The 11925-nt window shown below is 44.7% G+C and overlaps 1 protein-coding gene across 1 annotated transcript in view; it reads left to right on the top strand.

Annotated features, from left to right (window-relative positions):
• The first annotated feature begins 1786 nt into the window (after positions 1-1786).
• dner (delta/notch-like EGF repeat containing) overlaps positions 1787-11925 on the top strand; it is a 48680-nt gene continuing 38541 nt past the window's right edge. Inside the window, exon 1 of the mRNA XM_084018740.1 lies at positions 1787-2306. Coding sequence (XP_083874866.1) covers positions 1965-2306 — 342 coding nt within the window. The 5' untranslated portion in view covers positions 1787-1964. The remainder of the gene's footprint in view (positions 2307-11925) is intronic.

Genomic DNA, 11925 nt, shown 5'->3' with positions numbered 1-11925 from the left:
ATTAATCAGTTAAAAGTTGATTCAGGCAAAAAATTGACGCACTCTGCTCTACAACTGGAGGGGATTTAGGGAGTTGCCATGGAGATGGCAACATAGGTGATTTATTTGACTCTCCTGGAATGTTGCTCTTTAGGTCTCAGCAGGGTTTGACGATACGGCCTCTAAGCTGGATCTTAACTCACCACTGTGTTCCCAAACTGAATCAACAGAAAGATTAGCCTAGGATTTAACATTACGTATTTGGTGTGTGTGTTGAAATAATGATTAATTACAAGGTGATAGACCAGTTTTCCATTGAATATTGTTTATAAAACAGAATTATTCTGTTCTTCTTAGTTTAATGGGAAACATTTTCAGTCTCTGACCAGTCGTACAACCAGCAACGGGCTGGATTTGCATTCTGCTGCAGTACCTGATCTCCATGAAATGGATGGAGTGGTGTTGGGCGACAGGTTCACTGCAACGTAGGAGGGCTCATTATGGAAATGGGGAAAAGTTGAGGCCGGAGTGTAAGGCCAACATCGCGTTAACGACCACTGGGGTTTTATGTGGAGCACACTGAAACAACACCCCTCTCAGAAACATAAAACTACTTGAAAATGAATAAATTGAGGTTGTAAATCTCACAGCACACTCCCTGGTTCTGATAGGGGAAGAATACAAAGAAGACAAGTTCAAGGACTGCTAAAACTTCTTCTGGCAGGCGGTGTTTGTGAGTAGTGCCATTTAAATATATCAATATATGGCTGTTCATTCTAGCACTCTCATTAAAACTATTAAACTTTTATTACATTTTCCATATCGGTACAATTTGATGGTTACCAAACATCTACAAAGTTGGAGCACTTTGGAAAGACAAATATCCTGACCTGTAGTCCTGTGTTAAAAGTTAAACACTAAAAACAGTGTTTGCTGGTGCCTAATTGGTTAATCAGACAACAACAACAAAAACCTCACTGCAGGGTTCATAACAACGAAGCAATGCATCAGATTAGGGACTTGGTGTACATGGAAAATCCTCCACAAAACAATTCATACCGACCCATCCACCCACTCAAAAAATGTCTGAGATTCATGCCCGTTAAAAAGTCAGCTGATTCTTATACTTGAAAGTATATCAACATGCTTAATTCAACTCTATTTCCAGATGTTCGCTCACCTCCTTGCGGTAGGACACTGGTGTTTAAAAAAACTGATGATCTCTGACCTTTGGCACGGCATCAGCCATATAGACTGTCCTTTTAGGGAGTCTTGTCATGACAGACTTTTGGACATTTTGTTTCAAACCTCCTCACGCTCTTCCATCGGCATCATTCTGCTATTTTCAGACTTGGGAGTGCATAATTTCCTTTGTGGTAATACCGCCCGTTATCGCTGGAAAGCAGCTAATCTTATGGCAAAGCTGATGAGGATTTTCTCCACCAACACCACCACCACTTCTTCTCCTCCTCCTCCTCCCCAGTCTTCCCCAACTACAGCCTCCTCCCTCCCACCTTGAAAGCCTAGCTCCAAGGAGAGGAGTTATGGATGATGAGACTCTAAATGAGGATGGTGCAGAGCGGCCCCGCTACCCTGCACGGTGTAAGAAGCCAGGAAAGTGTGTGTGTGTGTGTGTGTGTGTGTGTTAGGGGTGGGCGGGAGTGTCGTCAGCTATCATCGTCACTGTGACTTGGAGACAGAATAGAGCCGAGAGCCCTCCCCTTCTCCTCCTGCATCTCCACCTTCTCTCCCTCAGCCTCCACACCATCAGCCACTCTGCTCTCAGTCATTCTGCTTGCACACAGCTGAGGCTCCACATCCTATAATAGCCTCCTCCTCCTCCTCCCCTCTCTCTTTCTCTCTCTCTCTCTTTCTCTTTCTCTCTGTCTCTCTCTCTCAAACACACAGTCACTCACACACCTTACAGCTGCTGCACAAACGGCAGCTGCCTGAGCGCTGAGGAAAGAGCAGACGACGAGAAGAGGATGATGAGGATGAGTGTGTGCAGTGTGCCAGCAGTCCCCCGCTGCCATCTCACACAGATCGCACAGAGCTTCACGCCCCCCCTGCTTCTCCTCCTGCTGCTCCTGGGCAGCGGCAGCAGCAGCAGCATCGGGTCCGTCCCCTCTGCCTTCCAGCTGGCCCCGGACACCCCTGCCCCGGCCGAGCCCACTCCCACCCAGGCGACGCCTCGTCCGAACCCGTGCGAGGGACGACCCTGCCTCAACGGTGGGTTCTGCCTGGCCCTACCGGCCGCCGGCAGGCCAGAGGACACCTGGGAGTACACCTGTGCATGCAGCCAGGGCTTCACCGGACGCAACTGTGAGGTACGGACACATCCTTCAAATGTAATGTCATCCACCTGAATGAAGGCAGGAGTAATCCTGAGCTGTGTGTGTGTGTGTGTGTGTGTGTGTGTGTGTGTGTGTGTGTGTGTGTGTGTGTGTGTGCGTGTGTGTGTGTGATCTTATCCTTTAGTTTTTGCTTTAGAGGACAGATACAGAGTAAGCATTGAATAGCAGATATAAGGGTTGCTCCATGTGTTAATGACTTTATAAAGCAGAGAATAAAAGTGCTGCATTTGCTCATTTATTTGTATTCTAAAATTAATTTGTGTTATTTTTTTTATGTATTGAGCTCATTAAAGTCATTAGGGATCTGCTATTATTCATTATTCATCATCATCATCATCATCTCGAGGGGATCACCTTGGACGGCGCGTGTGTGATAAACCTGCCTCCTATCCCTGTTTTGATCTGCATGCAAGCCATAGAGTAGATGACGGCATACACAAGTGCGTTTTTTTTCTCTCTGCTGTTCTCAGATGCTTCTTTAATGGGAGCATGTGCTCTCACTGAGACACGGAGAGGAGTGCTGCGTTGCTGTGGCAACAGGAGGGAAGAGCGGGAGTAGTGAGATGCAAGTGAAAACTGTAGATGTGTGTGTGTGTGTGTGTGTGTGTGTGTGTGTGTGTGTGTGTGTGTGTGTGTGTGTGTGTGTGTGTGTGTGTGTGTGTGTGTGTGTGTGTGTGTGTGTAAGAGAGAGAGAGAGAGAGAGAGTGAGTTTTGGACCAAAGTGCAGTAAATCCTATTGTTATGCGCTCTCATAATTTGTATGTGAGATAAAAGCTGAAGTATGTGTGAATTAGCATCTGGGATCAGGCCAAAGGACCCGTCCCCACACTGCATTCATTTATTTGAACATCTGGACAGTCATTAATAAGCTTAGTGCTTTTCTGTTGCAGCAGGTTCTACAGCATCTCATAACCTAAAAGTTATTTATCTCCGTCTGGGTAATTCTTCAAGTCTCTTTGAATACCGTTCTCCTCTGAAATATCAGTTCATCGTGATTTATAAAAAAAAAAAAAAAATGCTAAATAGATTTGAGCATCGAAGGTCCACTGGCTAGCTCTTTTAAGATTTAAACTGCTCCTCACTGCCGTCATCGTGTTTAGATTTGGTTCAGCACATAATTTAATAAATCAGGTCAGATCAGACCCCAGATTCGGAGCAGGATTGGGTTCGTAACAGCACTTACTCCAAGAAGATGATGGCTAAGAAATGATTAAATGATGCAGATCTTCTTTTTATGTGTCCCAGAGGCTGACCTGCACACTTTAGTTCTTCCCACCGCGTCGTTTTTTTTACACTTCAATCCATTCAAGGACAAGTTCTGAGGCAGCCAGTTCTGAACCACCTTAATTCAACACTTCATTGATCTCCACGTAAAAAAAAACCAGCTCTTTTTTGCTGGATTGCATGAAATTCATTTGCGTTTTCACGAGAACCGGACGGTGGCTGAGCCTCGGTGGCGTTGGGCTCCGTTGGCATGAGTCATGCTGAGGTGAAAGAGAGCATCAGAGAGGACGAATGAGTCTCTGCTGCAGTATCACAGAGGGAAAGTGACGAGGTGAACTTTAGCAGAATCACCAACAGGTGGCAGACACATCCCCCCAGTGTGTTTACGTGGGGGCTGTGCATAGAGGGTGTTTGCTTCTCGGTGGAGGCTATGTACAGGTGAGCGTGCTGGTGGTTGAATTTAAGCCGTTCAATGGAAGGGTGGGGGGGTGTTCAGCAGGGACCTGATGACGGTCTCCTTGGCCGTCCTGGTTTCATGTCTCAGAATAGAAAGCAGCTGCAGTTTGTTCCCTCTGCAGCCTGCTTCACTTCATCGCTCTGCTCCACACAAACCTCAGAGGACAACGTTGTCACACAGCCTGAGCCGAGGCCGGACATTACACGGCGGGCACACTTTTCATATTTTTCATGGTCTTCTTCCCTTTAATTCCCTATCTGCTGTGAAATCCTGAGACGACAACATCCACTCCGGCATTATCCCTCTTATGCGTCAAATTTCAGGTCCAGAACGGGCCCTGAGCCAGGCCTGAGGGGACTCATTGATTTTTCGCCCTCGCTCCCCTCCTGCTGCTTGTTTCTTCTCCATGGAAACTGGAGCAGCAGTCAATTGAGATTTGGTAAATGACCTGATTGGCTGAGCTCAGTGCTGGTTTGCGTCCCCTGTCCTCTGCATGCGTCACACACAACGCAGATGGTCCGGCGAGGAAGGAGCAGTAGAGATGGAGGGAAAGAGAAGCAGGGAAATTAGGAGGAGATACGGGTTTTAAAGAGAGTAAAGTCCTGTTCTTTGGAGCTTTAGTGAAGAGATGGTGTTCCTCCTCCCTCCCTCGCTCTTCTTTTAATTCAAATTCTGTTTGAAACTTGGGGATTAGAGCAAAAGAAACGAGCAGAATCTATAAAAACCAAACTTGAATTTGGTGGGTTTAGGATTAAAACTCAGCGATGTCTGTTGATTTCAGGATATCTGTTTGTCGTGTTTTAAAGTGTCTGGCTAAAGTGCTAATCCCGCTTTGCGACTTGCAGCATTTTACACTGCAAGAATCAAAGCAGCCTAACACAAAAACCGCAGCAGCGCCGGGGGAAAACAAGCCCACTCTGCTTGTTAAACTCGCCGAGTTCTAATATAATCCCGCTCCTTTTCTGGACGGCAGCCTGAACGTCTCTCCTGTTGCAGTTCACTACCAGTGGCCTTTCTCTGACTTATTAGCGTCGCAGCCTCTGGCTTATTCATTATTGAAAGGCCTGTTGTGCACCCTGGTGTATTTGGTAACTTGCTCTACAACACAATAAGGCTGCGGCAGCGTAAAAACAGCCATCTGTCACGAAGCAGGTCCGGGTAGAGCTGGACTGCTCAGCCATTCAGTGATATGAAAGCAGTGGATCATAGATGTTTACGACCCCGGCGTTATGGAAACTGGATACATGTTTTATTAGCTGCGATTAGCAGCTAGCATGCTCCGTCGGTCAGTGGACACATTTTCACACCAATGCTTCAAATAACGCTGCTTGGTCAGTGGCACTAAAGTTCAAACCCTCGAGATGGTTTCGGTGATTCATTACAGAGTGGTGCAGGAATGAGTCCTAAAACATTTGTTGAATTTCCAGTTCCCTTGTCTCAAAGCCAATGGGTGTTTGAATGTGTTTTGGGATAAATGCCTGAAATAAAGTCTTGGTAATTTAAGATGTTCAAACATTTTGTTCTACCATATAAAATATGTCAGTAAATAACTCTTAGGAATTTTCAGGCTTTTTTTAAAAAGCTTACAGGCTTTATGAGACTACAAACGTCGTCACGCCAACTCGTCTTACAGCCTTGTTGTGCATACTTACTGTTGTAGCCTATAGGCTAACGTTAGCTTTTAGCTTTTTGCTTCCTGCTTCAAAAATAAGAACGTGTATATTTGTGAAGATGACCTTGCTGAACAAAATGTATCATAAACTTGTGTTTGCCACGGAGCTTGTTTTATGAAATATTCCAAAAAGACAAAGGAAAAATCCCATTAGCTTCTGAGGGAACCAGTGAGATGCTAACTACTGGGGTTGGCCCACAAAAAACACACGTCTTTTCAAAATAAACGTCTTCACAGGAAGTCAGGTTGAGGCAACATTAGGTTATATGTTGACGAGGAAATGTTTGGATGTTTTTATCCTCCGAGCAGGTTTCTCCTTTGGGCAAAATTATCAAATTTGTAATTGTAGTTTTCACAGTCAACTTGGAAAATTGGTGGTAAACAGCATCATTTGCAAAGGGAAGCGTCCTCATGTGATGGGTTACAGGTGGTTCTATGAAAGCAGGGACATCACTTTGGCTGCTCATAACCCTGCAGGTACCTTTGATACAGCAACTACCCATCAACAAGGATACTTTGAGCTATTATCACCAAGCTATCACTATTCATGCTGACGTCCTTAGATGTTACGAGGCGGACTGCGCGGTCTTTGAGCAGGAGGGCCTTGTGAAAAAAAAATCACTTTGGTCATTTCCATATCACACATCACCTGGTCTTTTGATCTGTGGGGTGGTGCGGTGGGTTAGGGAGGCGTGATGCATATGGATGATACAGGAGGCGGTCTGCAGAGGACTGGAGCGGCTCAACGCCAACACTCATGGTCTGCGTATTTGATCGCTGCAGTCAGCTGTGGGTCCATCGTGAAAGCTGATTTGGTTTGATGTGTTTGACCCGGTTGCTTTGTTCAGCAGCATTTAGCGATGTGAGTCGAGTTAAACGTGGAATATCGCGTGACATGCATGGTCCCCAGAGGATGAACCGTCCCATTCTGTATAATGACTTTACTTTTGGTAGTATTTTAATGAATGCAGGCATTTTTTCCAACCAAACGTCATTCACAAGACAATTCATTTTGAAGGTGCACACAGTTCTAGCTAACATTTTTTCTTGTTTCCTGCAGTCAGTTAATCCCCCTAAGTTAGTTGCAGCATTTTCAAGCATATTTGACTGCTCATGTATCTGCAGTCCACATGAACAGGGCTCTTATCTCTCTGTCTCGGCTCTTTTAATTTTTCTCGAGTCTGGCGGTGAAACTTCTGTCCTGGATGGGGAGGAAGTCATTACATTTCTCCCAGTGGTTTAGTTGAGGTGTTATTGCTTTTTGTCTGCCCTCGTTGCTATTTATATCTTTAATGGAGCAGCGTGTTGTGTCACCATCCGCAGCATAATGTAAAACAGGGCAGAGCAGCTCTTTACTCAGCAGCAGTTCATCCCTATAATAACCCTCGCTCTGACACCGTCACCGTACCGTCGCTTCTAATCACTAGTCTAGTTGTTGATGTCAACATAGTGAATGTACGTGTGTGTGTGTGTGTGTGTGTGTGTGTGTGTGTGTGTGTGTGTGTGTGTGTGTTGGAAGTGAAAATCACTTCAAAATCACTTCATACAGTTCAGTTCAAAGTAGTCACCGACTCTTATAGTTCATTACATCTGTTTCTCTCAGCGAGGCGGTCCCATCGGTGATAAACCTTGCTTCAGTACCTACTTCACATCACGCAGCTCAAGTTCAGTGCTGATCCTGAACCTCTTCAGTTCTTCTTTGCACATTCAGTCTCTTTCTGTACGTCACGTCCCGCTCTGTTCCAAGGACACGTTTCCCGTTTTATTTTGAAATACTCACCTTTTGTCAACTTTCAGACAACTTCCCTTCTTGCCCTTGTGTTTCCCACCTGTGTGATCGGTCTGCCCTGCCCTGATGAGTCCCACCTGTCCCTCGTTATCACCCCCCTTTCCTTGTGCATTTAGGTCAAATCCCAATAGCCCCCCCCCCCCCCCCCCCCCCCAAGGTCTAAGCCCTGAACCCTCAGGGGCTTAAGTGACGTCACCAGGTAAGTGGTTGAGTGTGAGAGACTGTGAGGGCTTGAAATGGTAGAAATACAAATGGGACACTCAGCATGTCACTTTACTTTGATGGCACAAAATATATTATCTTATAGTGTTGGTTTTTATTTAAAATAAATGTACAGCTTGATCTGAACTTCTTCCAGACTCCTATCACCAGACGTACCTGTCAAATTGATTTACTTGTTTTAGTTAAAACGGCTCCAATAAGCTGAATTAAAATAACTGGTTGATGATTAAACCAGGTGTGTAGTCTATGATGACATTCCTATGAAGTGTTTTATGTTCCATATTAAATCTTTAATGTTAATGTTTCTGTGTGAATGTAATATTCCACACATGCGCCGTCTCCCTTTTTTTTTAAATTCCTCCAGGCTTCCCCTGGTGACCCCGTGTTTCTCGTTGCAATGCTATGAACTGTGGGTAATTCCCTCAGGAAAAGTCAGCATCGATGCTGTTTTACAGACAGTGGGCATAAAGGGCTGAAAAAGTCAGCGAGCGAGCCCTCACGCACTTCACGATTTGACCGTGGGACAGCCCTAAGGCACTTAACGGGAACGAGGATCGAAGTCCGTGAGGGGGGACATTGGGGTTTGGCCTTAGTCTCCGTGGTCGCCTCATCGCTTAATTTTTGTTTGGGGTTTTGTTGCCTGTGACCTTGCCGACAAATGAAATGTAAATACAGCAAACGGTCAAACAGGAAGGAGGAGCTGCTGGACCTGAAGCCGGTCAGTGAACGAGCCGTTTATAAAACCAACAACATGGGGAGAAGTGGGCGATGTGCTTTTTGTAGTCCATTATTGTAGTTTTGGTCGGATTCTCTGACCTCCGCGTCGTCTTTTCCTAAGTCCTTTTGAGTTCTCCTTCCATCTTTCCTTAACCCTGTGACGTTTTCCCCAGAGGTCAAGGAATAGGAGTTAGGACCTCGTTTTCTTGACTATTCGACTACCCACGGTTGTCCCAATCCCTCTTTAGTTGTGTGAAGACACAGTTCTCCAGTGTTTTCTCTCTGTAGTGTGTTACCTGTTTAACAATCATCTATACGCCAGCCTGCATTCTGTATTTCTACTTGTTGAGTGCGTTTATGGTATTTGTCTTGTCTATGTGGGCATTTGTGTCTTTTATTGATTGTCTGATTGTAAATTCAACATTTTATAAACCAGAATAGGATTAGCGTGTGGAGGCCAAAATGGGAAATACTTATTAGAATAAATGTTTTGAGATCATGTATAGTTTACTCTTGCTGTGTTCAGACACTGTGTTCATGTTTGATTAGATGGTGAATCAGAAAACAAATAAAATATAATCCATCACTCGATCAGGTCAACACTACATGATCTTCTCTACTAATATTGCACCGAGTATGCTTCACAATGTTGTTCAACATAAATGTCTTAATTCATAAGATTGTAGAACTGAAAGTCTTATTAACAAGATTTGATTTAAAGAAAAACTTTCGAAAAACAAACCCATAACTGTATTTGTTGGATCCAACAGTGGCATTTTCTTGGATTCATACTAGTAAAACGCATGTGACTAAAATAAATGTGGTATTTAATTATGCATAGATGCACAAGTACATGAATCATGTCCATATTCTTTCATGTCGCAGCCTTCAAGTGTTTCTGGCTCGTTCTCTGCAGCTCCCTCCTACACTCAAACGCTGTTTACGGTTTGTTGTCCGGTCACATTTTTAAACGCTTAACTGCTCACAAACCCACAAATCACGAAGTCAGTGGATGGACAACACCCTGTGTGTGTGTGTGTGTGTGTGTGTGTGTGCATGTGTGTGTGTGTGTGTGTGTGTGAGCTAGGGACAAACCTAGCTGTGGTTGGCTTTAGGCCGGGGTTAGGTCATGATTGGACACAGCGGAGATCGTAGAGGAAATCCAAATCCAACCGACACGGATCCATACAAGCGTGTGTCGATTTCCTCTGTCGCTCTTCTTCCCTCCAGAAGACAGAACTGACTCCTGCTGTCTCCTTCCACACACACACACACACACAACTGACACTGTCAGTTGATCTGACAATATGTTATTTAATGAAGCCAACTGGGAGACTGTGCGTGTGTGTGTGTGTGTGTGTGTGTGTGTGTGTGTGTGTGTGTGTGTGTGTGTGTGTGTGTGTGTGTGTGTGTGTATTGTCTTTTAGCTGCAGACAATAAATGCCAGCTTAATCCCAGAAAAAAAACCCAGCAGAGCGTCACAGACGGAGAGAGGATGCGAGACACAGCCACCAGTCTCGGGCGTTCGTCACAGATTAGTTAGCATTAACAGCTGGGCCTGTCTGCCAGTTGATTGGAAAGACGCTGTGGAAGATTTGTCTGGCTTTGAGGGGATTGTGCTGGAAATGAATACAGCAAAAAGTCAATGTTTGGTGTGAGATAATGAAGAAGTTGAGTGCTTATTAAACAATTAGCATGCTGGTTGCATTTAAAATGCATAGTTTGCTTGTAAATCATATTGCGAGTTGCGATCATCGTATTCTAAATCTTCTCAAAACATCTTCACAACTTCTGTAGATTGTGCAGAACTTCTACGTTTTCTGTCTCCATGTTGTAAAATGAGACATTATGGTTCATCTGGACCTGAGAGAGCTTCAGGTTCTACACAAATGTGTCTTCTGAAGAAGACGGCATGAAGGCAGTGTTTCTGATGGGATTTTAAAATCTTATATTCATTGTGTGGGTGACTGGTGAGCAGTGACGTGCGTTAGAATTGAGTTTGAGCTTCGGGGGAGAGTGGAAGAGTGGAGCTCTCTGCTGAGAGGAATCGATCCTGTCTGGAGCCTCGTCTCCTGCTGATTCATCCGCCTCCAGCAGGCTTCACTCTGATCACATCAATTCTCAGTGATTAGCAGTCCATTGCTCTTCATCAATGAGGGTTTTACACACACACACACACACACACACACACACACACACACACACACACACACACACACACACACACACAGTCATTCAAGACGACTTGCTGTTTTTGACCAACATTGAACCCAAGCAGGTGAACTGAATCGTATCAGTCAACAGCTCTAACAAGGCACACTGACTGCTTCTTAATGCATTAAATACTCACTAATACAAATGTGTCATCCACAAATAGTTTCCTCCTATTTGAGTAATATTGGCTAAAAGACTACAGGACCCAGCTGTTTATGGAAATGACCAGGGGCCTCATTTATAAAGCTAGCTTACGTACAAAACGTGCGTACGAAACGTGCGTACGCCACTTTCCACACAAAGGTTGTGATCTTTAAAAAGCAAACTTGATGGGAAAGTGTTCTTACCTGTAAGCAACTCTGAGCCATGCGTACGCACATTCTGGAGTCTGGAGGGGAATCGGCGACACAGATGGAGGAGTGGGGAACTGAAGTCAGGTTGTAGAGAGAAGAACTATTATAGTGTTGATGACTCGCACACATTTCATTTAACTCCATTTCATACGTTAGATCCGCGTTATCATGAAGATGAACTCCATAATTGTTTCATAAACACCTTATTTTAAAATCCAACTCATATCTTGAATCAAAATGATTTCTAAATATTTAATTTAGCGCTGTTTGGCCGCAGGAGGAGGAGATGACTGCATATAATACAGGATAGCAACAAATACCCTCCAATTAGATTAACTAAATATTCTCCTTAATTACTGTGTATATATCACCAACACAATTATAAATACAGCCATTAAGCTAATAACAGGGCGCAAGAATCCATGAGGGTGTTATGCGCCGTTTGCTAAGTAAGGAAGACAATCAATGTTCATTTTTTAACTGATTCTTTTATTAGCCTATATGCAATTTCTTGCATTACTTCTCTTGTTCGCCGTAGCTCATCTGCAACGTTGTTTATTTTGCTGATGGTGTCTCGCTGGAGTTGCAGGACGGCATCCGTGAGCACCCGACAGCTTCCTGGTGTACCATGCTCGCCCGGCTTAGAGCCGGACGCTGCAGAGATTCTTCTTGAGTTCTGCCACTGTCCGCTCATGTTGGTCCGCTGTGTCCCACTGACGGCGTTGACTGCGGCAGCAATATGTTGCCACTCGCACTGCGTTGTTTTCCAGGGCTCCACCTCCCCAAGAGAAGTTTTTTTTTGCTCTTTACTGGCGTGCAGCCATGATTAAACGCACTGAGAACAATTGCATGCCGGCTCATTAATATACAGATCAGCATGCATGAGGTGCTTTGCATTGGTTGTTAGGGTAAACATGGGTGTGTACAGGGCGGGATAGGAGGTG

This window comes from Eutrigla gurnardus (genome assembly GCF_963514095.1).
Source record: "Eutrigla gurnardus genome assembly, chromosome: 10".
Taxonomy (NCBI): domain Eukaryota; kingdom Metazoa; phylum Chordata; class Actinopteri; order Perciformes; family Triglidae; genus Eutrigla; species Eutrigla gurnardus.
Note: the sequence above shows the minus strand (reverse complement) of the source record. Positions and strands in the feature narration are given on the sequence as shown.